At 53.1% G+C, this 27,628-nt stretch overlaps 9 protein-coding genes across 9 annotated transcripts; 6 read left to right on the top strand and 3 right to left on the bottom strand.

Annotated features, from left to right (window-relative positions):
- Positions 1–355: 355 nt before the first annotated feature.
- Positions 356–3,442, bottom strand: CPAR01_02744 (uncharacterized protein; the record flags this gene model as incomplete). The annotated part of the gene is made up of 1 exon (XM_060487031.1): positions 356–3,442. The coding sequence occupies one exon, from the start codon at positions 3,440–3,442 to the stop codon at positions 356–358; it is 3,087 nt and encodes a 1,028-aa protein (XP_060354359.1).
- Positions 3,443–7,545: 4,103 nt separating this feature from the next.
- Positions 7,546–9,022, top strand: CPAR01_02743 (galactosyl transferase GMA12/MNN10 family protein; the record flags this gene model as incomplete). Its single annotated transcript, XM_060487030.1, has 3 exons — positions 7,546–7,972; positions 8,025–8,307; positions 8,359–9,022. 3 exons carry the CDS (start codon positions 7,546–7,548, stop codon positions 9,020–9,022), a joined length of 1,374 nt encoding a protein of 457 aa, XP_060354358.1.
- A 5,715-nt stretch (positions 9,023–14,737) lies between these two features.
- On the top strand, positions 14,738–15,917 carry CPAR01_02742 (tat pathway signal sequence; the record flags this gene model as incomplete). The annotated part of the gene is made up of 2 exons (XM_060487029.1): positions 14,738–15,141; positions 15,227–15,917. 2 exons carry the CDS (start codon positions 14,738–14,740, stop codon positions 15,915–15,917), a joined length of 1,095 nt encoding a protein of 364 aa, XP_060354357.1.
- A 2,266-nt stretch (positions 15,918–18,183) lies between these two features.
- Positions 18,184–18,786, top strand: CPAR01_02741 (uncharacterized protein; the record flags this gene model as incomplete). Its single annotated transcript, XM_060487028.1, has 2 exons — positions 18,184–18,360; positions 18,418–18,786. The coding sequence occupies 2 exons, from the start codon at positions 18,184–18,186 to the stop codon at positions 18,784–18,786; spliced, it is 546 nt and encodes a 181-aa protein (XP_060354356.1).
- Positions 18,787–19,356: 570 nt separating this feature from the next.
- Positions 19,357–22,905, top strand: CPAR01_02740 (uncharacterized protein; the record flags this gene model as incomplete). Its single annotated transcript, XM_060487027.1, has 3 exons — positions 19,357–22,086; positions 22,140–22,231; positions 22,284–22,905. 3 exons carry the CDS (start codon positions 19,357–19,359, stop codon positions 22,903–22,905), a joined length of 3,444 nt encoding a protein of 1,147 aa, XP_060354355.1.
- Positions 22,906–23,433: 528 nt separating this feature from the next.
- On the bottom strand, positions 23,434–23,697 carry CPAR01_02739 (uncharacterized protein; the record flags this gene model as incomplete). The annotated part of the gene is made up of 1 exon (XM_060487026.1): positions 23,434–23,697. One exon carries the CDS (start codon positions 23,695–23,697, stop codon positions 23,434–23,436), a length of 264 nt encoding a protein of 87 aa, XP_060354354.1.
- Positions 23,698–23,844: 147 nt separating this feature from the next.
- Positions 23,845–24,159, bottom strand: CPAR01_02738 (uncharacterized protein; the record flags this gene model as incomplete). The annotated part of the gene is made up of 1 exon (XM_060487025.1): positions 23,845–24,159. The coding sequence occupies one exon, from the start codon at positions 24,157–24,159 to the stop codon at positions 23,845–23,847; it is 315 nt and encodes a 104-aa protein (XP_060354353.1).
- A 103-nt stretch (positions 24,160–24,262) lies between these two features.
- Positions 24,263–24,532, top strand: CPAR01_02737 (uncharacterized protein; the record flags this gene model as incomplete). The annotated part of the gene is made up of 1 exon (XM_060487024.1): positions 24,263–24,532. One exon carries the CDS (start codon positions 24,263–24,265, stop codon positions 24,530–24,532), a length of 270 nt encoding a protein of 89 aa, XP_060354352.1.
- A 2,487-nt stretch (positions 24,533–27,019) lies between these two features.
- Positions 27,020–27,331, top strand: CPAR01_02736 (uncharacterized protein; the record flags this gene model as incomplete). Its single annotated transcript, XM_060487023.1, has 1 exon — positions 27,020–27,331. One exon carries the CDS (start codon positions 27,020–27,022, stop codon positions 27,329–27,331), a length of 312 nt encoding a protein of 103 aa, XP_060354351.1.
- Positions 27,332–27,628: the final 297 nt, after the last annotated feature.

Genomic DNA, 27,628 nt, shown 5'->3' with positions numbered 1-27,628 from the left:
TCCGCCGTTGCTGTGGCTGGAGTTGGTGAAGGCCGCCCCTTGCCGTGGAAGACTAGGGACGTATCGCGCACGAAAATTCCCTTCTTTAGCGAATCTACTTACACATGTACTTATGCTTGCGATTAAAGCATCTTGGAGAGTTCATTGATTAAGATTTTGTGCAGATTCTAGCTGCCATGCATTTTTGAAATCCTTTTCCTCCTGTTTACCAACCATGCAATTGTAGTAATGCTAATAATGCTGATGTCATCCCTGTTTCCAACTCCAAGATCCTGTTCGAGTTCATATACAAGTCGGCCCTTATATCCTTGCCGACGTTCAACTATCATGAATGTCTGTAAAGTTTTCCTCGTCTTTAGTTACCACTATCCCTCCTGGCAATAAAATTGACCCACTCGCAGCGGCAGCCGCCGGTACCACCATCAAAACCGCCAAAAGAAGCATTCTTATCCTTTCGAGGGTTCACAGTCGTTCCACCAAAGCCGATATCATTAGGGAGAAGCTTCGGTGTACTCGTATCGATGCCCTGGCGATCATTCACGGGCCAGTGCCACACGAACTTCTCGCCCGACTCCCCGCCGTGGGTGTCCGTCTTGATCGTGACGGGGTAAGGCATGGTGCCGGGGGTGGTGAGGAGCTGCGTGGTGTTCGCCGAGCGGGTCCAGATCTGGACGAGGAAACGCGTCTGAGACCACGTCACAAGGAACTTGGCCTCGCTCCTGCGGGATCCGCCGTCTTTGTCGAGCGGCACATTGCTCTCGCCTTCAGTCCCGTTGAGGGTAGTGACGGACTTGAGGTAGATGGTGCGCTTGAAGTAGGTGTAGAAACCGTAGTGCTCAGTCGGGAGGCCGCGATCATAAAGCCGTACGGGCTGCTGGAAAGCATGAGGGAAGAGCTGTGCGGGGGCTCCAGTGCCATCTGCCTCGAGATCTGGAGCCGGTAGTCTGATGCCAAAGTCATCAGTAGAGTTCCCCGAACTCTGACGTTTGCCCAGAGCGTTGGGGCCGACGGTTTCACTGGCGGACTTGAGGATGCTGAGATAGAATGGAGTCGGTTCGCCAGCTTTCTCGCTGGAGACAATGCCGTCGGTTGTGTTTCCGAGGAAGTACATTTCCTCAAAGGGAGGAGGGGTTGGGTTGGGTGTGAAAACTGGGTTCTGTCTTTTGATGAGTGCCCCTGCCCTAGCTACGATGCCGCCGAGGTTCAAATGGCGCTTCCCAGAGATAGATCCGGGCCGAGGGGGTTCACCATTTGGCACATTCCAGAGATTGCGCGTGTTGTTATCCCATTGGATCTGCATGGTGAAAGTCGGCTGGTTGGGACGGTTGGGGGCCATAGATTCCTGTTCTTCCTTGGGAAGTGCGCAGCTCCAAACAGTCGAAGGGCTACTGCAGCCGGTGACTGCGGCGGTGTTGTCCGGGCCAACAACTGAGAGAACCCCAGTTGGCATCGGAGGGAAGTTTGTGAGGTTGAGAAAGATGCTGTCAACTGGTGCAGAGGCGTGGTTTCGCGGGATGAGGGTAACGCAAAGAACGATGATGAGAATGCTGAGGAAAAGACTAGCTCCGCATATGCCAAGGCAAACACGTCTTCTCTTTCGACCTTCACGACCGCTGCGACCATAGCATCCATTCGCCGGGATGCACCCACGGCCTTTCCAGAAGCCTCCAGCTTTGCGAGCTGCAATTTCTTCCTTTTCATGGCGACGACGCTGTCGTTCAACGCGATGACCGTTCCCTTCTGCTGCAAGGAAGTGTTCCGGCGGCACAAACGTGCCAGCGAATCGTTCTGGAAGGCGGCCTTGCTGCCCAGGAGCAGAACTGTTGCCTCTTGGCGCTGGTGTCAAGGGTATGTCGGTCATGTTGATGCCGCCTTGGGAACTCATTGTTCCGTTGATGGCTGGCGAGATTGGTCCCGGAGACGGGGGATAAAGTGCCTGCAAAGGGTGGCCCGCAGGGAAGACAGCTCGGTACCGCACGGCCTTCTGCTGAGGAGGAGGAGAGTATGGGGGCGGCTGCTCTGAAGGAGCTGGGCTGGGTTCGGCAAGCTGAGTTTTCTCTGACCGGGGCTGAAGTCGTGGAGTACTTGATCGAGAAGACGACGCTGGTGAAGGATCCCGTCTGTCCATGAGTGGTGATGGGGTCCTTCTCGGAGTAGGAACTCTGACTATCGGCGCCTCTATATTGCGTGGTGATGGCCTTGGAGATGCTGGAAGGCCTGGTCGCTGAACAATAACTTGTTGAACTTCTTGTGGCTTGAATACCGTAGGCTGCAAGGCTTTTGTTTCCGAGACCAAGACCCTGGCGCCCTTTTCACTCCACCAGTCCTCATGCGCTGATGATTTGACTGGCTGTGATTCACTCTTCTGGGGTGGGACAATAGGGCTCTTCCTCTCTAGAAAGGGTGTCGTGATATGATCCCACCAACCACGAGTCTGCGTTGCCGCGCTGTCTGGGCTCTTTGATGCCTCCTTGGCCATTGTTGGTTTTGGTCGGTTCGAGGCCGTCCCATCCTCCTCAAACAAGGTGCATGGGCTGCCTCCATCATCGTCCTCATCATCCCTATTCTTGAGGACCACGCTGACTACTCTTTCCTGTTGTTTGTAGGTAGAAGGCACTGCAGGAACAGGAGGAGCGTCGTGGGCAACACCAATACCAACACCAAGACCAGTTGCTTGAGAATAAATGCTGGAAGTGCGGTGCGGTGACTGGAAAGGGGAGGTGGTATCTGGTGTGTCTGGGCTCCACACAGATCTCTGTTGTGAGGGAGTCAATGGAGTGACAGTGTCTGCTTTACCCGTCGTGGTAGGCTTGTTGGTATGTTTCGGCGGCAGATCATGCGGTGTCTCAATGATGGCTGTTTGGGGGCTGATTTCTCTGTCGGCCATCTCTGACGGCAACGCGATGCCAATGACAATCGGGCGGTCGTTTGGGGATAGGTCCTGCTCCAGGGGGCTGCGGCCAGCGCTTTGAGGAGACTTTGCGTTTGGGTCCGACTTCTTCATCTTCAGCCAGTTCCAATTGCCGACTGACGCGGAGTTAGGTGACCCCTCAAGGGCCCTCAGTGCTGCTGCATCGACAAACTTGGGCTGCTGGAGATCAGGAAGCCGGGTCGGTTGAGCCTGTTGCTGCTGTCGCAACGTTGCCATGTCTGTAACCACCTTGATCCCTGCTTTGGCGTTCTGCGCCTTTTGCCGTTGGCGGGACTTGAGACGCCTCAGCTTCTGGACTGAATACCGTGGCTGTGAATATCTCGTCGAAACCGGTTTGTTTGGTCTCAGGGGACTGGGAGCGGCCGTCTTGTCCATGATGAGCTCTTGGTCATCGTCCATGATTGGGGTGACCACATCTTCATCTTCCCACTCCTCCCAGTCTTCCCTCTCGTTATCATGCCGGTGATCGTATGGCTGCCGTTGAGGCACGGTGGGCCCGTTGGAGGACATGTTGATGTAGGAAGTTCCGAGACTTCAGAACACAACTTTGGAGGGACAATGCGTGTAGATCGACTCCGAAGTGATAAACTGATTCGATGAGGATGCAAAGATTTCGAGCCTCTCAAGAAAATTCTGAATGAGAAAGAATGAACGAATCACTGAAAGGCTTCTCTGGTCGAGGTGGTGTCAAGCCGGAACAAAGGCGTGACTTTGAGAGAGATGCTGGTGGATATTTTGGGGAAGGAAGCAAAGAGGGAAAGAGCGGCAGGTCCAAAGAAAGTGCTACAATGATTGACAACGAACTCTCCCACATGGAATACTCGGCTGTGAGTCGTGAATAGGCGCACAATGAACAACAAAAGGGAAACCGGATAGCCACCCACCGAGATTCGTTCAACTACGTCTGAAAACACGAAACAAGCAGGAGGGCAATGGCGCGGCAGGAGCAGGTAGCTTCATTATATGACTAGGGCCGAATCACCACGCGGCGGCTTTGAGTTCATGGGTCACGGCCAGGCCTCGCGATGTTTGGCTGGACGATGCAGTTCGCAGTATGAGGTAGGCGCCCAGTTGGACATCTCGAGCTTCTGATTGGCCGTGGTGCCGCTAGCCAGCTCTCGGGCCTGCACAGGCAACCGCAACGCTGGCCATTCATTTGGCCGCGGTTCCATGGAGGGCAGGACGGCTCTGCGGGATGTAGCGGCATGCAGGACATCCATGAACAGAGTGTTGGCTCATCTCGCGTAGCCGAATCATATCATTCAATGAACCACGATGAGCCAAATGACTGTGTGGTTTGAGTGAGTGAGTTTGGGGAAGTTGTGGTAGGTGTGGGTGGCTTGAACAAGGTGTGGCTGAAGACTCATACCTACGCCACTCTGGTCTTATTAATAGATTTCCCGCCAGATACGAGTGTAGGTAGATTCACCTTTCACCGAGTCCGTACGCCTGCCGCCGTTAAAGGATCATCTTCCGCACCTAACCTTGCCGAAGAAGTGGAGACCCGAGACAATTGTATGCCGCTGCCCGGGCCGGGTTTTGTCAACTCCAAAGCTGAATTGCTCACTTTCTAGCTGATATCTCAAGGTTGAGAACAAGTCAGTGACTGGCTGGCTAGCCATGTCGAAACGTTTCAGCTAGCCCGTTTTTCGTTGTGTGTCGAATGTGAGTCTCGCACTATACGCGCTACATTCCGATCTTGTCAAATTGGAATGCTCATACAGGACGTCATAGCAAGATATGCCACACCTGCCAAAGCACTCAAGGTGTTGTCGAGTCCTCCACGAGCCAGCAACGCGTCGGAATGCAGTAAAGCATCGGCATCGGAAGCGATCGAGTCAAGAACTCGGGTATCACGCCTCGCCGGCTGGAACGTCTTCCCGATGCCACGACGTATGCCATTGGTGGGCAGAGGTACAGGTTTTCCTTCCAGCCCGTCATCCTATCTTACAAGTTACGTGTCTGCACGCCAGCCGTCACCCCTCATTTACCATAGCTTTGGGATTTGGTTTTTGTCATGGCTGTGGGATGGAATTACAGGGCCATACAAATCCGGTCTCAGGTCCTGAGCAGGTGGACGATGAGCATTGATTGGGTGAGTGGCTGTGCGGCTAGCTGCCTCGCAATGAACGAGGGAGGGCTCGGGCTTTCTAAATCGAAATCCTTGCCGTACTCAAGAGCAGGGCGAAAGAGGAGCATTAACATCTTGGGATTGTGTATGATTCATACAGTTTTCGTCAACGGCGTGCAACGCCAGTATATGAATGAACTTTGGCGCGGTTGTTTCGGCAGGAGTATTCGGACAAGACGCTGGCTGTGGAGTTGGCATCTTTGCTGTAATGCTGGCGTCACCGAAACACCGCTGTTAATTTAAAAACTGGTCTGGACTTGAGGCGGAAGACGAGAGACAGCTCCACCCGATCTTGAACGCAATCTCCAATCGGGAGGATCAAACATGGCAAGCATCATGTGGTCTAGAATTGTTATACCGCAGCTTGTCGCTCGAAAGTCTGGTTCCGGGGCGGAAACCACTAAATGTAACATCGTGCAATTCTTGCCAATTAGCAAGACGCGCCTCAAGGGCTGAATGACAGGTAGGTACACCACTTGATGCCATGCTGAGCAGCGTCACTCGACATCCACTAGCATCTCATTTCAGCACATGCGAGATCTGTCTGTGTAAGGTATTCAAGGGCCGCATTGAAATGCGTCAAAGTTCATGTCTTGGCTAGAAAGCGTTTTTTGTCACCTCCTTACCTCAGCAAGCTACTTGGTATCCCTGACGATTGCGACAGGTTCGTGAATGCCCTAGATTGTATTCTTTTCCTCCCTTGGCTCAATCTGTACATGTATCAGGTGAACTCAATTCAGGATGATTTATTCATAAACTTTTCTTTTCTTTTCTTCTTTCTTTTTTTTGGGCAGATAACATCCATGATGATGACATTGTTCTTATCACGATATTCAGACGATTGATATGTCAATTGCTGCTATCCGGGGTTATTGAGAGGAGAGAGTTTGAGGAGGCTTCGAGCCTATTACTTTAAACAACCAGTCTCAAAGTACACTTGACCTGTCTCACTGCTGCGGCATGAACGTTGTCGCCGTGTGCAAGCTACCCGAGTCAATGCAGGGCCCATGATTTAATGTCAGCGGACCGCTAGAAGCCCTGAAACCTTGGCATCCTGGCACCCAGCAAAGACGTTCCATCTGAAAAAAGATTAGACGCACCAGATTTCTGCATCTATACTGGACTACGGGCGAGAAGGGGTTAGCAATACAAAATTAAGTGCCCTTTTTTAGAAGAGAGACTGACGGTGGGATGGACGGCGGCCAACCGGGATGGACGGCCTCCCTTCAGGTATTATTGCCCAGCTTGAGCCCAGCCCATTCCCTTTGCAGATACGAGACGATCAAAGGAGGAAATCAACAAATAGTCGCACAAAAGGGAAACGGCCCTTTCTTGAATCTTACGAATCAAACATTCCCCTCTGCCAATATCTTACTCATATTTGCCTGTGAGATTCGGAATTCCATTGTCGGCCTCCACAGCTTCTGCTTCATTTGGCCCAGTTGTCATCCGTCAGCAATCATCCCTGCCCCCTACCTAGGTACCTTCACGTACTGTGGTAATCCTGTCTCCGCGTGCTCTTCCCCTCCCTTTTCACCCCACGCCAGTGGCAGCAGGCGGTCAATTCCCGGTCTCTCTCTCCTGCTGCAGCCACCAGCGCGGCGAAGGAACACCCTCGCGAAAAAAAAAGTGACCCAGCCGGGAGACGACTCTCCTCCACTTCGCCCTCCTCCCTAACACTTTTCTATCTGTCTGTCTACTCCGTACACCTGTCCCCGTCGCATCGACACTACTACGGGAGAAGCACCACCGAACCGAGCCACCAATTCCTAACACCTAGGCTCTGGCTGTCTGCCGTCCATAATCCTCCGAGCTTCTACCTTACCAACCAGGTCCTGTATCGACCTGCCCTGCCCACGCAGCAAAACACCTTCCCCTGGCTGGGTTACCTGTACAGCCTCACCCTGAATTCCACGAACCACCAGAAGCCATTCTGCCTATTCCGAAGAGAGAGAGAGGGGACCCCCTTTTTCGGATACATCGACCCCCTTCCCCAACACCTTTAGCGAATACTTCTTCTTGGCTATCGCGTTGTAACCAGACGGCTCGTAAAGTGCCATCTGGTCACAACCCTCGATAATCTTTCATCCTGGATCAATCACAGCAATTCGCCGCCTCTTCGTCCTTCAGCGATCGCAGGCCAGCACGTTCACATCATCGACGCCGCTCCTCTGCATCTGGCGGTCTTGCAGTCAACGTTGACGGCCCAGGCGACCGTGGCTCTCCCCAATTCCTGGGAGTCCACGGCCAGCAGCCTGGTCTTGCGCCAATTCCAGGTACGTCTTGTCCTGCATCATCCTCCCGTCCTTTTCCTCAACTCCCAGTCCGGCCCGTGGTACACCTATTCGCACACGTCTACGTCTTCCAACCCCCCGTATACCGACATGCCACCGATGTGAATACGGGTTGGACAATCGAATGACGGGACCCGCTTGCTGACAGCTCGTGTTCTTTTATCGCTGCAGGCACCCCCAACACCGCAATGTCGCTCTCGCGCAGTCCCTCGCCTATACCTGGAGGCGGTTGGGCCAGCCCTGGCCTGACCATCAACACCAGCGGTCGATCGAGTCCGACTAGAGGCTTCTCAGCATCCAACGGCGCTTCTACCCCTTGGGAAAGCAAGATGAGGACCGTTGGTATGAACGGATACCCGTCCTTTTCTACCCATAACCAAGGCTTCTTCACGCGACACATGCGCCGGATATCAAGCAGCCTACCGCGGTTCAACAACCAGAGTCCATATGTCGAGAAGGAGAAGGACAAACTGGGGCGAGGATCATGGGCGGCACAGAAGGTTCCTCTCGTGGGAAGGATACGGAACATTTTCGCGCGCATGGGCAGGAAGATGAAGCTGCGCCTGCTGATCCTGCTCCTCTTCACCCTCGCGATGACCATCTTCTACAACACTCGTACGTTCCTCCTCTTGACTCGAGTCTCCTTTCCTCGCTAACCATCTCGCAGCTCTCGTCTACCACTGGCGAAGACACTTTGGTGGAGGCCAAAAGTATGTCATTATCTTGGCCGCCAATATCGGAGGAGGTGTCATGGAGTGGAAGGGGGCCCGTGAATGGGCTATTGAGCGAGACAGTGTACGGAACAAGAAGAAGTACGCCAACCGATGGGGATATGATCTTGAGATCGTAGACATGAGCACCAAGAAGCGATACGCACATGAATGGCGCGAGAGCTGGGAGAAGGTCGACTTTGTGCGCTCCGCCTTCCGCAAGTATCCAAAGGCTGAATGGTATGTCGCAGCGCTCAATTCTCAGCGTGATTGAACTAACAATGGGTTCAGGGTTTGGTGGCTCGACTTGAATACCTACGTCATGGAACTATCTTATCCCTTACAGAACCATATCTTCAACGACATAAGCAAACACGTCTACCGCGACATCAACGAGTACAACCCTCTGAACATTAGCCATCCTTTCACCGATCCTTACCTGGACGAGGAGTCCCGAAGCCCGAATGGCGATGGAAAGGCTGAATCGGTCAACCTGATCCTTTCCCAGGACTGCTCTGGTTTCAACCTCGGCTCCTTCTTCGTAAAGAGAGGCAATTGGGCTGATCGCATGCTGGATGTGTGGTGGGATCCCGTCGCCTACGAGCAGAAGCACATGGAATGGGAACACAAGGAGCAGGACGCTCTGGAGCAGCTCTACAAAACGCAGCCCTGGATCCGCAAACACACGGCCTTCCTCCCTCAGCGCATGATCAACGCTTTTCCGCCAGGCGCTTGCTCCGAGAACGGGAACGACACTCGTATCCACTACGACCAGAAGGACCGAGACTTCCTCGTCAACATGGCCGGCTGCGAATGGGGTCGCGATTGCTGGGGTGAGATGTACAACTACCGCGAGCTCAGCTATTATCTGAACCGCAATCCGTGGGAACGTTTCAAGGAGGATTTCATTGCTGTCATCTGGGAGAAGATCACCGGCCAAAAGGTCAAGCTCTGAGACGGCTGACGATCCACCAAGACACGGCCCTGATACGTCTTTGCGCATCACCGTTGGGCCATCTAATAACGGCTGGTCAACCGTGTTTCACTTCCAACGTCCTGTTTATCAATGGGAATTACCTATCTTGCATACTACACATATACGCATGCGAAGCCCGGGAGCTTGGGGAACCTGACGTCTACACCCCTCATGAGCGGTATGAAAAAAAACAAGAAGCAGAACCCGTTCACAGCAGCGGTTTCGCGGACCAAGGGATAACATTTCGAAAACGAAGGGCGTTCATTGTTGAAGGCGGTTAGGAGTATTCGGAGGAGACTTTTCTCTCATGTTGAGATGTATAAAAATTCGGGGTGCTGTTCTCGTTTTCCGGCCCCTGAATCTTTTGATCGTGTTACATTAGACGTGTACGCCATGGTACTTGCAGAATATGCGTGGAAGTATATGAGGAGCAGAGCCGCCTGAAAGAATTTCTGGCATGAAGAGCCTCCGCCAGCTCCTTAGGAAGCTCCATGACAGGTGGCTTGCACATAGGTGGCGTGATGAATCTATGCCTTGTCTACCTTACCACTTGTACGTGTCTCTTCTACCTATCACATAGCCGATGGTGACTTTCTTGCATGACGATCGACTGTTGTGATGAATGCTTCCTTGGGCTTGGAGATTTATTACCGATATGGTCTGACATTGGTGCCGGACACAATGGTAGCCTTATCGAGGGGGAGCATTGAAAACAAACAAGCTTATCAATGCCGCCCCTGAGGAGAGGTACCGGGGATGGGCTAGGTGGCGATGGCAGGCTGTTCCTTGCACGAGGATGGGGATTAACGGCCGGGATTAGTTAAGAGGGAGCAGATATTCCGCCTCTCTCAAAGTACTGGCCGGCAACGAGTACTTTGTTCGTAATCTTCTTTTGCCAAATCCTAGCGTGTGTGTAAGGAAGAAGCTCGATTCAAAATCGAGTGAGGGGACGATTGACAGTTGGGGAGGAAGTCAAGCTGTGAAAGGAACACACTTTTGCTGGGCCATCGCGAGCATGGATCGTTGCCACCGGACTCTGACCACCGTATTAGCAAGATGGCAAACAAAAACACGACAACTTGATTCCACAGCTAGTTATGAAGCGGAGCGCTTGCGCCATTTCCAACATGCGTTGTGAATAACAACGGGACTTTCAAGATGTGGGAACAGGTACATGTCGATTTGGACTCAAGAGATAATAAGCATTGTGGCAGCTGCAAAGCGGCTCGCCAGCGACGTTTCCTTCGGCACTGAGACTTTGTCGAGGCGTGTCGGGGGGCGGCTAACGGGTGACGCGGCGGTGATGAGGGTGCCCCGGTTCCACTCCGGGAGCGACTCTTTGCCGCCGGGACGTGACCAGTCTACAAAGGATGGAAGGTTCCCTTTCGCCTCTTATCAGGTACCTTACCTTAAGTGGCGGCGGTCTATGTATCAATTTTTTTGTTGCATTGTTTTTTCTGCGGAAGAATTGTGCTTCGGTACGTGCTTTGAAAAGCCCACTGGAAGAACCAGGAGCATGAAGCAACGATCAAAAAGAAACCAAAGCGCAAATGGTGACTCTGAGGATTGACACGTATCAATCCGTCTCCATGACTGACTGACTCCTTTGCCAACTCATTGGGTTACCCGCAATCGCGCCGTCCTTTTCGTCTTGATTCGAGCAGATGGCGGCAGCAGTCAGGGCTCGGCACTTACGAACACAGGGGCTCCGTCCAGTGCTTCTGGGGACGGGGAGATGTGGACTTTGCGAGTTCCGAATATATTGATCTGCCCGCGCCGGCTGTTCGGGATGGCGACAGCTTGTTTTCTTCGGGGCGATCGTCGCGTCCCCTGCTTCTAGAACCCCTGGGAATGTGGAGGGAGGGCCCTCGAAGGGGTACTGGTACCCTGGAGCTTTGGGATATATTTTTTTTTTGGCCTCAGCAATCATTCATTTTTCCCTATCTCGACACTGATCGCATTGCTTGCATGGAAAATGCGTCTGTAGCTTCGTACTTATCCCAATATTGCGGTCGCAAATCCCATGGCTGTGAGAGAGAATGCGACGTTTACTTGTGAGACAGAGTGGCGCGTTGAGCAGATGAGGGATGTCAATGGGGATGGATATCCACCTTTTTGCAATGGCAAAAGATTTGTTTCCCATCCACCGTGCCATCTTCTCTGCATGGCCGCTTTGCCGCGGGCGCACGGCACAAGGGGTGAATGGGGAACGGGGAAGGGGTCGATCTTCAACGAAGCGCGTGTTTCGTCCCAACTACAGTAAGATCGCACGCAGATGGTTCCCCCCGAAAAGGAGGAGACAAAAGCCCTTGAAGGACGAAGAGGGGGTTCATGAGGAGAAAACGGGTATCGGCAAAAAAAGGATTGAGTAGTATTCGTAGAACAGTACCACATGCGTGCGTATAAGTGTACGTACTATATGTGTGTAAGTGTGTTTGAGAAGCATGAACTCTTCCCTTTTTGCGCTTTTCCCAATGTGCTGTGACGATGCGATGCAGGCGGTTTCGTCAGCGGCTAATATGAGCCCCGGCGTCTCGTGGGCAAGGGTGCCGAGGGATATCTAGGTACTACGATGGTTGACACCTCGAAGAGGCAAAAAAAAAAAAAACCCTGAAGACTATCAAAAGATAAAAAAGGACAAGAAAGAATCAGTCGGTCTAAATGTCTCATAATGTGGATCTTGGCGCCACCACGCGTGCCCCGTTGTTCGAGGCGTCTCGAGGCTCGAACATTCCTGAGTGAGGCTGATGCGATGAGAGTAGGATCTGTAGGACTACGGTTTGCACGAAACTCATAAAAGTTGAGTCGAGTCCGAGGCTGAGTCTCATGGATTGGATTGAGTCCGTGTGACGAGAGAGAGTTGTTTGGTTTGAATAGAATCGGGGGAAATACGCTTGTGCGCAATGCTACGTGAGTGCGTGGCAAAGTGAGTGAGGTGAGTGGGTGAGTAGCCAAGGTGAGTGAGGTGAGTGAGAGTGTGTGTGATGTATCATGATGTGTGAGTGCGGTTGGGCAAATGTTTCAATTCAGCCTATCCACAGTCTTGTCAGACTGTCCCCCTCGTGCGGCGTGCCCCTCCATCTGCCTCCCTCTTGCGAGTCCCGTCTTCTGGGTATGCCAATGTGTTCTGCAAATGTTTCAACCTCCCAAGCCCCTCGAGGGAACGTCGAACCCCACCAACCCACGAGCGACAGAGCCGATGCAGGGGCCGACGAAGTCAGGTCTCTAGCGCCCTCTCCTTTCTTGTCAGGGGGAAAGGTTGCGTTAGTCTAAGGGAGTGACAGACAGCTGCGGGCGACTCTCTCTTACTCTGTCAGTCTGTCAGCGACTCAGCGCAATACCTAAGTTCACTTGAGCCTTGACTGCCGTCGCCTCTGCAGCAGCGTTCATCTGGTACCTTATCTTTGCCCCAGTCTGGGAAAGAAAGATACATGGATCAGAGCTAGAGCACCCATAGAAGCAGGGGGAGCACGGTGATGTACCATGGTAGTAGAGGTCTTCAGAGCCACTAAGGAAGAAAAGACTGGGAAAGAGAGCCGCCGCCGCTAAGGCGAGTGGGTGCCGCGTGCTCCAGACTGACGGGCCCCGCCGGCGCGGGAGCGAGACGATTGGACGTCCGTCCGCCCGCCCCTGGCATGGGGGGCCCGAGTTTCAGAGACGACCAACACCACACCTTCACAACCGCCCACCCACCACAACCTAACGCCCAACTCCACGTCTAGAATCTTTGACATCCAACCCGACCTTCAAACGTCTTTCCATTTGCGGTCCTGTCTGTCTTTCGTCCTCCCTTGCTCTCGACCGTTCGTTGGCTGGCCCTTCTCCCCTGAGTAACTTCCTCTTCCCCCTAAGGTGTTTCCTTTTTACTCTCCCGTCCCATCTTGGAACCATGCAAGCCCCCTATACTCGTGCTATAGCCTATAGGGTACTAACGTGAAGGCAAAGTACCCATTGACGATCACCCTCTTTTTGCCCCTACCCGTTGAATCTACATGATGATCCCCCGGTCCCCAGTTTCTTCTTTCAAAAAGCACGCACAAACCCACCCTGCTCGCGCTGACTGCCACCTTCGACTTGGATCTGGCCTCGGCAGAGCAGGCGACTCGCATGCTCCATGTACAGCACCCACCACACATATAGCTTCTTCGGCACGGGAAAAGAACGAAACGGGCTGGACCCTCCCCTATCATCCCGTCTTCGCTTTATGGATCTCCCCCGGGGGTTCCCCTGGTAATTCTGTCAAGCCTTGGCGGGTAAACATATTGAAACAAGGACCTGTCGTTCGTTGGAAAGTGAACCCTCGAGCACACACTCGGCGCAACGCAACCACATACATGGAGACGTGGGGCAAGGACCCCCGGGAGTTGGGCCGAGATGGCATATAGACTGAGAAAGAGATGGGAGGCCAGGAAGGAAAAAAAAAGTCTCACCATGGTTCCCAAAACCACCCATGCCCTTTGTGCGGCGTGTACGTGGCCTGGCCTCGGGTACCTAGAACTCGGTAAAACAGACGAGAGATGGAGAGATCAGATAGGTCACCTTTCATGATCCCCAAATGTTGTCCGGTGGCCGGGGTGCTTGCTCACCTTGTCACCCTCCCCACACCACCAGTCTACACCACAGGAAACCTCGAGCCGTATTTAGCTGGCTACATTCCCCAATGTGGTTGAGGCTCATGAGTCCGTGATGTGTCGTGCTTAAACACTCAAGGACTCTGTTCAGCCTCCTTCAGACGTTTTTTCTTCGTCTTCTCTTTTCTTCTTACAGCCCCCTCGAGGCACTCATTCTCTTCTCTCATTCTCTCTCATCAGCCACCCAGGAGGCAGGCAACAGCCGTTTCAATCCTTTTCCGGCAGAAGTTATCGTCGTCACCAGAGGTTTCACTCCTTCTTACAACCCTCTGACTCTTTTTTGGTCCCATTCACCTTGCCTCATCTGGTCACCTTTCTTGCCAAGCGCAACGACACAAGTCCACCGGTCTCACTCACCGCGTCAGTCAGATCTTTTGAGCAAAATCAGGGTCCAGAGCGAGCAAACCAACCACGCTGTGCGTCATTGTCCATCTCGCCATCACCGAGTCGACACCAGTCTCTTGGGAGTTTTCTTTCTTGCCCACCCTTTGAAGCTGAGGCCGCCGAGATCCTCTCTCCTCAACACCCCACTACCAAGAGCTCCCAGCCGCATCGTGTGTGTCTCTCTGCCCTTGGGTTTCCACTCCTTTGGACTATTGGAAAGAAAAAAACGGTTCAGATTCCTCAGAGGCCTTGGACCACCCCTCTTTTCTCCCTTTCTTGAAGTCTTGCCCAGACTTGGACGACGCAACACATCACACACACACACGAGAAACTTCTCTCCGACCAACCACCTACAGTGACCGGCTCACTCCAGAACATACGACGACATTCATTTTCTTCCTACTTCACTTCATTCATCTTTTAGATGACCCTTTGACTCTCCCTGATCCCTTTTTTGATTCATATTCTTCAGACATCTTATCCTCCTTTTGTGGCTCTCATCGACCCTCATCCCAGCACTCGACTACCTACCTCATCCAGCCCGGCAGAGTTAAACCGAAAGGATACAAGCCAAACAGAACCCCGAAGAGGAACATTTCTCATAAAGGTCTCAAACCCCTCATTTCTTCCCTTTTCATCAGACAAGAAGGATCTCGATCTCGAGAGAATATCCTCAGCCATGCCTTCTCAGAGCATCAAGACGGTACTGGTGGGCGCCGCCGCCCTCCTCCTCTGCTGCCACACCGGGCCGGCCCAGGCACAGCAGCAGAAGTACGTCCTGCACGACAACTACGACAGCTCAAACTTCTTCAACGAGTTTAGCTTTTTCGACCAGCCAGACCCGACCAAGGGCTCGCAGATCTACACGAGCGCCGTGACGGCCAACAACAGCGGCCTCGCGGGCTACGCCCGGGGCGGCATCTACCTCGGTGTCGACTCGAAGACCAAGGGCCAGGGACGCCAGTCGGTGAGGGTCACGTCGAACAAGGCATTTGACACGGGCTTGTTCGTCGCTGATATCCAGCACATGCCTACTAGCAGTTGCGGTGTCTGGCCCGCCTTTTGGATGTTTGGCCCCAACTGGTAAGTTTGCCTTTGTATGAGTGCTGCATGAGTACTCCATGAGCCGTGGTGACGATATGAAATGACTTACTGACATAATTTACAGGCCCAACTCGGGTGAGATTGACATCATTGAGGGAGTCAACACGCAAGAGTCCAACGCCGTGACCCTCCACACGGGACCCGGTTGCAGCATCACCAACGACGGCACCATCTCCTCCACAACCCTCAAGGAAAAGGACTGCAACGCCGGCAGCGCCTCCACGGGCTGCGGCCAGTCGACCTCGAGCAACCAAAACTACGGCGACGGCTTCAACGCCATCGGCGGCGGCGTCTACGCCGTCGACTTCAACTCCCAGGCCATTTCGGTCTGGTTCTTCCCGCGCAGCGCCATCCCCGGCGACGTCAGCTCGGGCAACCCGGTTCCTTCCTCCTGGGGCCAGCCCCTGGCCAAGTTCAACGGCGGTTCCGGGTGCGACATCTCCTCGCACTTTAAGCAGCAGAACCTCGTCTTCAACACGGCCCTGTGCGGCGACTGGGCCGGCAAAGTATGGGAGCAGAACGCCGAGTGCACGGCGCTCGCGCCCCAGTGCTCCGACTACGTCGCGGCTAACCCGCAGGCCTTCACCGAGGCGTTTTGGCTCATCAACTCGGTCAAGGTTTACCAGGCTGACGGCGGCGCGTCGGCTGCCGCTGCTTCGGTTGCTCCCAGCGCGGCTGCTGCTGGCATTCCGACGGCGCTGCCTTCAGCACCGATCCCTGGCGTCTCGGCCATTCCTGGAGCAACTGGTTACTGAACTGAGCTACTCTTTTCCAAGAGCAAAGAGACACGAGATGCAGAATGGGGGTGGTAGGACTCATTTGACTCATTTGGAGTGAACGTTATACAGGTCTAGACTCAGGTGGTGGACGCAAGTACAAAGGCGTTTGGAGGCTGATTTCTGTCATGGTCCTTTTTGACGACATTTACGACTCATTGTTTTCACTTCTTCTTCACCTACTGGATAGATGACCCCTTTTGAAACCTTTTTCTTTCCTTTTTCGAGGCATGAAAGGAAGACATGGCGTTAGAGGGAGGAGATGGCTCCTTGGTACACGCATATACCTAGCTTTCGTTTTTCACATGTGGGTATCATCAGTAGATACTCCCGAATCAGACTTGTTGAACTGTTGAACTCTTTCTCCGTCTTCTGGAACATGACAGCTGCCCTGGTCGTCGATTGAGTTCTGCATTGAGCGGGAAAACAGCGCTTGTTTCGCCAAGAAGCGCTCTATCCATGATGCAATTGAACCCCAGGCTCAAGCACCGTAATGTTGAGGCTGAGTCATGCCTAGAAACGATCCAATGACAAGTCAAGTAAAAAGGTTGAAAAGAAAAAAAGACTTTTCAACGCCGTCGATCCAAACGCGGTCGTTAGAGATCTGACGGCCGTAAAAAGGGGAGGGGGGCTCTCGACTCAGTCGTTCGCATATAGTGCCGCCCGCCGTCCGGAACAAGGTTCACTTGACGTCCCGATATGAGATGCCGTCTAACTTTGTAAAAGGTCGACGGCTAACAAGAGACGGCCATTCCTGTTGGTGTCTGCAAGGGGGCAAGGCTTTCGGCAGGTGGTGCCGAAATTATTAGATTTCATCGGGAGGGTCAACGTCCGATCTCCTGAGGCGGGGGTTGCATGAAAGTGGCAGAGCCCAATACTAGGTAGGGCCAAGGCTCGAAACACGCTCACAGAATTCCGTCAATATGGGTGACTGCGACTGCTTCGACCTTTTTTTTGGAGGCTACTGCAGCCGAGGAAAGGGGTAGTGTTCGAAGATGTCAGGTGGCACGGGGGATCTCGAAGCTTGAGTCGGACGCAACTTCTACTGGAGACTGGAGACTTCTCGTCATGTGGCTCTTACTATGTGCTGTGTAAGGTAGGCTGCGAGCGAGTGATGGCATCCCATGTGTTGCCTCTTTCGCGGATCTGGTCATCCGAAGAAAGTAATATGGGCCAGGAGTTGGGACTAATTGCGAAGCAATGAGGCTCATGGGGCGCCAAATGGCCAAGACGGGAACGACTCCGGGATCGCTTCTGGGCAGAATGTTGACGGGGAAGTTTTGAGATGTTAAAGAAGTGGGAATAGAGACTCAAGAGAGTGACGGAAAAGTGGCCGTACCTTGCAATTTGCACCATCTGGTCGTTCCATCCCACCCGTTCCCATGAGCCTACCGGTGGCAGCCGCCCCACATTATCCAGACAGGCAGGTAGCGATGGCCCGATCGGGTTTAGCTGCCATGGGTATGAGGCAGATCCACCATGATCTTCGACAGACTTCAAACTCGCAACAGCCACAAGGCCAAAACTTCCAACACACACACGAGAAGATGGAAGAGCCTGTTCGGTAACCGACGATACGAATTGGCAGCACTTGCGCAGGTTACAAGTTACAAGGATGTAACGGCGGCGTATGATTGGATCGTGGCTCGCCGAGAGAACAATCGACGTTGCTCGTCGATCCGCTACTTGGCAAAGAAGCTTGTCTCCTCGATGGAGTCCATCAGGGGTCGAACCTGGCTTTGGCTGGTCTTGTTGATGCAACCGCTCAACCCTTATGTTGCAGCCAGGCTCGGATGAGACGCCCATGAGCCATCACGGGCTTGTGATGCTGGTTCGGACGACTCAGGAGCAGGGCATCTATGGGGTTGTTTTGTGACGGATGTGAGATGAGGTGCCCTGTCAGACAGACGAAAAAAGAGTCGCCCGTCGAGCCACGAAGAGGTCAGAGGGAGGCCGCGGGGCCCACGGGCACAACCTTGCGTGTGGTTAGGATGGAGGAGACGAACATGAATAGACTGTGGTACTATAGGGAGTTTTGGTATAAGATCCTCCCGCTGCCCCGACCATCTACTGCCTCCTTCTTTTGCTCCTCTTATTATCAGCAATACATCAAACTCCATAATCAACCTTCCTCTCATTCATCACAGCAGCGCTGTTTCATTCACTCTTTGCCGGACAATATCTTTATAACTGTAAATATTACTAGTACCAAACTACCCACGCCTTTCGACAACCTTCGAACAACATGTACTTCTCCAAGATCGCCGTTCTCTTCACCCTGGCCGCTACTGGTCTCTCCGCCCCCATCGAGGGAGCTGAAAAGCGCCAGGCCAAGCTTCTTTCCGTTCAGGACTACTCTCAGTTCCAAGTCTCTGACGGCACCGCTGGCAACGCTCTTGCTGAGGTTGCCCAGAAGTTCCCCGTAAGCTACCATCACACGCTTCCACTCGCGAGACGACGACGCTAACAGCTCCATTAGGTTGCTCAGATCAAGGCTGACCTTGCTGGAGTCAGCAAGGATGACTTGGCCATTCTCCAGGCAGCCCGCGTCGCCGCAGAGGGTGCCGAGACCGACGCCGGCGGTTTCAACGACGCCATTGCCAAGGCGTCCGGAGCCGATGCCGATGCCCTGAAGGTCGGCAAGATCAAGAACAAGGTCCTCAAGCTCCAGCTCGAGGTTCTCGCTCTCCAGGTGCAGCAAGCACAGGGCGCCAGCAACCAGGCCAAGATCGACGCCGAGCAGAAGAAGCTCGACAACAACGTCAAGACCGACACGGCCTCCAAGGGCAAGACCAGCCAGAGCGTCTCGTTCAGCGCCACCTCCGCGCCCAAGGGCAAGAAGAACTAGAGTTGTGAACTGCTTGCCATGATAGGCATGGTCGGTGTTAGAGAGCAACTTGAGAGTCGTTTGGCGTTATCCTCGTCTTGGTCATGATTGGGGTTGGAGGACATGGGACACGAAACATGGGCGATGGGAGTTTGCGCGCTGGGGAGCCAAATTTCTGATTTAATTCGTTGACTAAATAATTCAGACGATGTTGAGAGAGACGTGAAAATGAGAACCAATTATTGAGTTGGGTGAATTACAAAGCTATACCTTCTTTAACATCTGCTCGCAAAGTCGCACTGTTCATTCCGCAGGGCGGAAAGCACACACAAACTGTGTCCGGCGGTTGTCTGCACTGTACCCAGGCTCCAATGCGTCTCCAAACTTACCTCGCCTCACTCACCTACTCTCACCTTCCTCTTACACTGAAACATCAGCAACCATCCAATCTCATCAACCTGTCACTTGCAAAATCCAAATTCCCATCTATACTCATTCAGGAGCAAGACTTACGCGGTTTTTTATGAATGATAAGTACTATTTTGCTTCTTGATCAACTGGACGCACTACGGTGGCCTGTTATCACGCTTGATGGCGTCACCATCGAGTTTCATTCCATTAGGAAGCCTTATCATCACGCGGGAAAACACTGAGCTTACAGCTGAAGAGTGGAAGCTGTTGGAGAAGAGATTCGGAAGATGGGGCATCATTGCGCCGACGAAACCTGCCAAAGGCGTCAGAGCCCCCAAGCCATTTGATCATGTAGAGGATACCTTCCTCTTGTCTGCGGCTTTCAAGAATTACAAGAACCTCGTGGTTGAAGGATGGATCCGAGTCCATCTACTCATTCGCCCGGAGAGTGAGGAACGCGGAACTGCAAGAATTTATGTCTTGCCTGACGACGTCGACAATAAGGCCATCGACCGAGACCGCACTAAGCTAAGAAGATCACGCAGAGCGCTCATTGCCCAACTCGACTTTTCTCAAGAGGCCTGGTCTGGCCAGCCCACTTCGACTCCAACCACACTCGAACATGTCTTCAGAGATGAAGAAGACTCTCATGACTCAACCTCGTTGCTCCAGATGTTCAACAGCATTCCTTCCCCGGACCCGGCGCCCCATGCTGTCACCAACCCATTTGAACAAGATGCCATTTACAACGTACTCGAAGGCAACCTGCCTGGTCTGAATGATACGTCGAAGCTTTATGACTACCAGCGTCGCTCAGCTGCGGTCATGATTCAGCGCGAAAGTGAACCTGGCCAGTTCCTGGATCCAAGAATTGCCAAAGGAATCGACCAAAATGGTGCAGCCTATTACTACGATACTAGCTCTGGAGCCCTCGTCAAGGAACCAAGGTTCTACGATGGTGTCAGAGGCGGTATATTGGCCGAGCAGATGGGCGCAGGCAAGACCCTGATCTGTCTGGCCGTCATCTTGGCGACTCGACATTTGTCCACCCGCACCCCCGATATTTACCAAGGGAGCGACGTGCGCGTAAGGAAGAAGATTGGATCACTCGCTGACATGGCAGCCTCGAATGCAAACATCAAAGGAGCTCCTTGGAAGATCTTCTTCAACGTCTATGATGCGAACCAAGAGCTGGAGTACGACAAGTGCATAGCAGCAATCCGCCGCAACCCCAGCCGCTACCACGTCCCCGAGGAGCCTCCCAAGCGCCTTCGGCGGCATGAAAATTCTGTTGGTAACCCGGCAAAGAAAGTCCGACACACTCATGCATCCATAGTGATCGTCCCCAACAACCTTGTTCAACAATGGATCCAGGAAATCGAAAAGCACATCGTCCACCCAGGAAACCCGGCGGGTCTTAAGGTCCTGAAGTTGACTAGCCAGAAGGAGGAAATTCCCAACTCTCAAGTCCTCGCAGCATATGACCTCGTCCTCATTACCCAGTCACGGCTCGATAGGGTATGGAGAGAAACTATGATGATGGGGTGTCCACTGGCAGAAGTCCACTTTAAGCGCTGTATAGTCGACGAAGGGCACAAGATAGGCTACGCGAAGATAAACAACAAGAGCAATGTCCTCCTAGCTATTGACGCACTTCACATCTCTGCTCGCTGGATTGTGACCGGTACGCCAGCCACTGGCTTATTCGGTGTAGACGACCAACACTTCAACGATACCCATCCCGACGACAAAAATAATACCGACAAGGCGGCAGCCCTCGCCGAGGCGGAAAAGGGAGACTTGGAGAAGATTGGCGCGATATCATCGCTGTACCTCAATGCTCGACCTTGGTCCAATAGCGTACACGAAACAGGAGATACGACGGCAGATTGGGCAGTGTACGTGATGCAGCCGAAGCATAGCTCCCGGTCGACCGGCCGCATGGGGGTGCTGCGCGCTACACTGAACTCTCTCATCGTCAGGCATCGACTGTCGGAGCTTAACACCCTGCTTCCATCAGTCAACGAGAACGTTATTGTATTGGAAGGTTCATACCAAGACAAGTTGTCGCTTAACATCTTCTCGATGATGATCATCTTCAACGCCGTCCAGTCTCAAAGAGTCGACATGGATTACTTCTTCCACGCTCGTCAACGCAAGGCTCTGCTCCAGTTGGTTCACAACTTGAAGCAATCCAGTTTCTTCGGTGGTGTCTTCTTCGCTAAGGACGATATACTCAAGGCACTCGAAACTGCAGAGACTTTCCTCCAAGAGAAAAAGGTTCTCATCAGCGAGAAAGACGAAGCTCTTCTGAAACAGGCCGTTGAAGTTGCCCACATTGCCATCGAAAACCAACTCAAAGACTTCAGCAACAAGTATAACGAGGTCCCCATCTTCATCCGCGACTTTCTCCCCAATGGCGTGGGCTCTGCCTGGTCCCTCGACGATCGAGACGCTAATCCTACTTGTACCGATGCTGGCATGGTACTTACCGCGCAGAAGCTGATCGCCTCTGCCATGGGTAAGCCCACGAAGCTGAATAGCCTACTCAACGGTCAACTGGAATTTGAGGGTCGTAAAGAGCAAGCCGATCAGATCATGTCCGGGGCACAGGGTGTCGCGGTTGACCACCGGCCGTCAAAGTCTCCAGGGGTTCTCGCTGGCAATACAAGACTGGGAGGTGAACGGGTTGCTCGACACCTGAAGTCTACTGCCTCGAAGCCCGCTGAGCCCGTGCCCGAGCTGGAGCAACTTCCAGACGATCTGAAGAAGGCGATGCTGGTTTCCACCGTGTCAGCAAAGCTCTCATACCTTATCGACGCTGTGGTCGAGCACCAAGAAAAAGAGAAGATGATCATCTTCTACGAGAATGAGAATGTGGCATGGTATCTGGCGGGTCTTCTTGAAGTAGTGAGTTTGAGCATTTCGATGACAGGTGGTTCCGAATTAACATTGTGATCCAGATTCACGTGCGTCACCTGATTTATGCCAGCAAGCTCACGTATGCCCGGAAGATGGAGTACGTGGACACTTTCAATAACAACCCTACGATCAGGTTCGTTTTCAGTGGACTCTCGTTTTTTTGCGTATGCTAAGAAAATATCCAGGGTCATTCTCATGGACTTGTCGCAGGCCGCTATTGGTCTCGACATGAGGGCTGCCTCGCGAATCTACTTTATCAACCCCGTTCTGAACCCCCAGATCCAAGCCCAAGCCATTGGTAGAGCCCGGCGCATCAGTCAGCAGAAACCCGTGACGGTCGAGACGCTCGTCCTCCGGGACAGCATCGAAGAAGTCATCATGGAACGCAAGAAGACCATGTCGCAGTTTGAGCATTGGAAGTGCAAGTCCATCATAGACGACCAACCCATCTACAACTGGATCTTGAACGTCGGCATTATACCTCTTCCAAAGGACCAGAAAGATTACTTGGCGCAGGCCATTCCGCTGAAGCGCCCTCAGCCAATCTTTGGCAGCAGTTTTGCTGGCGGTCAGTCTTCGGAAGAGGATACTCTGGCAAATGGCACGGAGATGAAGTCGACGTTGGTCAAGGATGAGCTGGCAAATGGTACAAACATGGGCGGTCTTAAGCGCCCGCGTAGTTCCAAGCCTGAAGGCAACGGAGACTTGGGAGGGGAACCCGCCAGACCTGTGCGCCGCCTGCGCTTCTCTGCAGAGGACAAGGAAATGAGCGATGAACAGTCCCCGCCAAAAGTGCGATTTTCATAGCACTTTTCTAGAGTTCAGGGTGAACTCAGCATGGCGAGTGAAATTTGGGCGTGTGGCCCGGATCTCGTGCGGTACTTTTAGGTGGCTGCTTTCTACGACGGGTGAGGTTTGTTGGATTATGTTTGTATAGCGCTCTCGAGATACCAACTAAGCTGCACATGGATGCAGCAGCAATAAGAATCGTTTCTACTATCACTATTCGAAGATTCTCTTACTTTGCGCAATTAACCTTTTGTTAGTGATACCTTGGTCAGAGTCATTCCTCATCGGTTCGCATGAGAACCGAGTTCAACATCAAGTGCAGTAAACGCTGTTGCCGGAGGAACGCGAGGTATTTCTAACAACATCACGACGCACTGTTTTTGTTTCTCGGCGCATTTAATGTTGTTGCCGGTGTTGTTGCCAAGCGAACTTCTTCAGTCCGAGAGGCGGCGGTCCCTCTGAAAGGACCTATTCATAGTGATAGTGCAGACAGGTGCCGAAGTCCGAGGCCGGCCCGGGACGGGGACCAACGGGGAAATGCATTAGCTATTTGCTCTCTCTTGAGCCTCTACTCACCTTGAACGGAGACGCTTCGTGCAAAAGTTGCGTCGGCTGTTTTATGTTTGTACTACCCTCTCTAGCTGACAGCGGAACCCGGTCCACGGCAAGACTCTGTAGCGCGGCCGCTTCGACCGAGGGACTGGGAAAGGCCAAGCGAGATAACCTCGTGGGTTTTGGGACTGGGTTCAGACGTTTTTCGTGTGGTGCACGGAGGATGAGAACAGACGAGTGAACAGACACTCGAGGCATGGCTAAGTCACGGATGAGGGGACGTGTGTAATATGAGGTTCAACGACCAATGTATGATAAACAAAAGAAAGGACCGGCACAAGAGATTGCATCGCTTGGGGTTTTCCCCCCCTTTCGCCCAGGCGGCTGTGGGATGCCGTATGTTGGCTATTCACATGTCATGTCCTTCTTGTTTCTTGGAAAAACAAAACCGGTAACTCCGTGGCTTGGATCTTGCGGATACGTAAGCCCAACAAAGGAACCGTTAGGACGGATGACAACGGGCACGAAACGATGATGCAATGCGGAGGTCTCGGCAAGAAGGTTTCGATGGAGATCGTGGACCCATTTTGTACATAAGGTAAGGTGCGATCCACAGGATGCAATATGGAAGGAAAGAAGAGGCTGGGGATGATACCTGCACTTTTGGATGACAGAGACGCTGGGGATTTGGGGAAGGAAGGGACCCAGACAAACCCCCATGTTCGAAACGATTTTGTCTCTCCACTCCGTGCCTGCCCGTCGAGCACAGAAAGAAAAAAGGAAGGGAAGGAAGGAAAAAAAAAAAACCATGGCATGACATGACATGACGCCTTCCAAGTTCCGTGAAACTGTCAACCTTTACCCGAGCATGGCAACGGAAGGCAAGAACGACAAGCTAGGTAAGGCAAGCAAGGCTCAGGCCAAGGAAGAAACAGGGGGAGGCGTTTCTCTGCCCATCCTGTCCGCTTCAGTTGAACCAACGATGCACATCTACCAAGAGAGCCTCGAACTTGCATCAGTTTCGACAAACCGCCGCGCAATCGTGGAGACCTCTGAACAGCTTGACGCAGGCGACTTGACGCAGGCGACTTGACTCGTTTCACGATTTTCACCTCCCTACAATGATCATTGTCGATAACGAACCAACGATGAATGCTCCTTTCAACTCCTTCGCCCCCTGTTTCCTCCCCAAATTCCAGAGGTTGGGTGGTTCGTCTGAGGTTAGCCGCTAAAAGCCCACCTCAAACTAAGACAGAAAGCAGCAGGGACGCCCGTTGAAACCGATTCTCACCACGGCAACGAGCTTACCCGAAAGAGTTACCTTGCTCCGATCTCTCGGGACTATCCATTCTCACGTTCTTTTGCATCGCTCCACGGCCTCTGCGAATACAGCAAGACGTCCTCGAGGCTCAAGGAATGCAATAGAAGGTTATATGGATATCCGTGAACAATAAGAACACTTAGGCACTATAGTCACTGTATCCACGAACCACACAAGCTATCGAAGCGGGATGTGACGATCGATACCTACCCAGCTATGAAGCAGGCCAGTCGTCGCAGGCCACACGGCACGGGAATGCAGACGCGGAAGTGGCAGCGGGATGCGCGTAAGACGTCCAGCCCAGATTGACGAGGCGACTTTGATGCGACCTCAGCACGCGCTATGGCGCCTGGGGGTTCACAGTATCACAGGGTTCTGGTGTTGGTGTAAGCAAAAGCTGGAGCCTGGCAGAGCTGGATGCTGGGAAAATGGAGCCCCTTGACTAGGTATTGCGCTTTCGGTGTGTCGGCCTTGGAGATGGGATTCCCAGAATAAGTGAGTTTTGTCCCACTTCAACTTCCTGGTTTTCTGTTCCTGTTCCTGGATCAGTGCTGCGGCCAAGGTACACAAAGGCCGTTGTCTATCTGAACGGCTCTAGCTTGCAGGTTCCAGCCCCGTCTGTGCCAAAGAAAACTTGCGTGGTCAGAAGAGTCCCGTCATGGCTAGCTGCATCAAACACCCCTCCCTCATCGACTTTCCATCTGGTCTGCGCTGCAGGGCGAAGCGGGACTGCTAGTTGGCCCCAGCCCAGCCTCCCGCCGACACGCCACTGACCGAACTGATGTGATGGTCCGGACGAAACGAGGTCAGAATGATGAGACGAGGTGGTTCAGAGGGAGGATCAAGAGCTACGCATACAGGATCTATTTGCCCGAGGCGGACGCCAGGCTCGTTCACCCTGCCTCGGTGGCCTGTCCCTGTCTTCCTCCCTCTGAGCCGACGAGTTATCAGCCAGTGTGTTTTGGGCAGTGAGATGTGCGCAACTCTGAATGGACTGGCTGTGCAGCATCAGCATCGCACATGATGATACGGATATTACTGGATGCCGGCACGGTTCGTCGCAACCCCGCGAAACAGAGCCAGGGCAAGATGCCATATGCCTTGGCTTCCTCCGGGCCGCTCATTCGTCGCCTTCGGTAGTCGTCGTGGCCGGTCTCCCGCTCCGCCACTCAGGGAATGGCCTGGAGCTTGAGTGAGAGCTCCAGAACATCACCAACCCTGTCGGGCTGTTAACCTTGTTTTTCCCAGGCAGCGGGTACAAGTTATCCACGCCAGAAATGTGGGTGCTTCCATTGTATTGAGTCGAGTGCCTGGCAGCTGCGAGTCGCTGCGACCCATCGTCGATTGCCTGGAGCTGGAGGCGCGAGACAAGCTAGACGAGGGGGATAGAGGGGTTAGATTACCCACATTCCAATCATTCATGCGACTAAGGCACCTCCCAGCCGCTGCAGTGCAGAATGTTGCCGCCATATTGCGTTGCTTTGCGCAGCTCTAGTAAGGGCTTTTGGGAGTGGAAGGACCGGGAGTGCGTGAGCGCCGAGCAGGGCTCTGACTTTTTGTCTTGGGACCACGAGGTCCAGATCCCAGGCCGCAGACCGCGATTTGATGGGATATTTCGAGCGTGAGATGGGGTTCTTGAGTTCAAATATAATGCACCCATATGCATGAAGGCTGCAATCTGGAAGGCCCTCGCCCTCTTGCTTCCCTCGTCTTCTCATCTTTCCCCTTTCCACCCTCGTTTTGTTGGTATTGACAGGTTATAGTTGTTGGCTCTTATTGTTCGGTCTCTACTCCCCCTCGTCTCCCCTTTCCGGCTCATCCATCATCGCAAGTTCGCAACAGCATCCTACTCTTGATGATGCTCTTGGGTTGGCTGAAGCGGGTCAGCTACTGAATTGAAAACCCACCCTCGCAACAACGGCAACTGGCCAAGCTATCCCCACGTCCGGTATATTAAAATTACGGCACAACGACCTCATGAAGGCCAAGGTTGCAACCCCCTTTTGTCCGTTGAAATAAAAGGTGTGGCCTCGTCGTTCAGCCCAACTTTGGTGGTAGGACTGCGGCTGAGAGGAAGAGAGCGCAAAGAGTCGGTAAGAGCAGCAGCATCAGCATCAGCAGCAGCAACACGACGGAACTCATCGAGGTTTGGACGGCACGTGGAACGGTCCGAAAGAGACGAACGAGACGACAGAGAATAAGGAGAAGAACATCAGTCGACTAGATATATCGGCAAGCGACCGTCACGAACCTCGGATCATGGACGGCACAATGATCAGCGGACGTCAGTACTACGAGATCCCGCCTGCGGGCCAAGCGATCACGACTTCCTACAAAGGCAACCGGCGGTTCGATCCCGACTACGGACTCAACTACGGGCACCACAGCTACGCTATCGAACAGAAAGACTACCGGGCGGCCCGGGCAGTCTCTGGCAGTGGCCTTGGGCCAGCGGGTGCAAGGCAATCGCTGTCAGCGCTGGACGACAAACGTGCCAACGAAATTCGACATGGCGTCTACGCACACGTTTTCCTGGATGTCAAAAATAGCAGCAAATCAGAAGCTCCGTAAGTCTCTCTTTTCTAGTGGTTGGCCCCATCTTTCAGTTTTCAACACTATCGACGACTGCATTTTCTCCATCGTTCTATGTACACCACTGGTTCCACGTACTGGCTCCTCTACTGCGTCGTTGATTCGCTGGCCTGTTTGTTCTACTGCTTCTTGTCGCGCGCCTTTTTTTCTGTTTAACCACTTTACTTTGCATCGTTCCGCTTGGCCTCGTATTCACTGCTGCAAATTTATTTTTTCCTCATTCACGCGATCCGTCACCTGCTGCGTCTGGGATTTCGTTCCTGCACGGCTGGACAT

Source organism: Colletotrichum paranaense (assembly GCF_030867605.1).
Source record: "Colletotrichum paranaense strain IMI 384185 chromosome Unknown Scaffold_2.1, whole genome shotgun sequence".
Classification (NCBI taxonomy): Eukaryota; Fungi; Ascomycota; class Sordariomycetes; order Glomerellales; family Glomerellaceae; genus Colletotrichum; species Colletotrichum paranaense.
The sequence above is the reverse complement of the archived record's forward strand: the minus strand, read 5'-3'. Positions and strand labels throughout refer to the sequence as shown.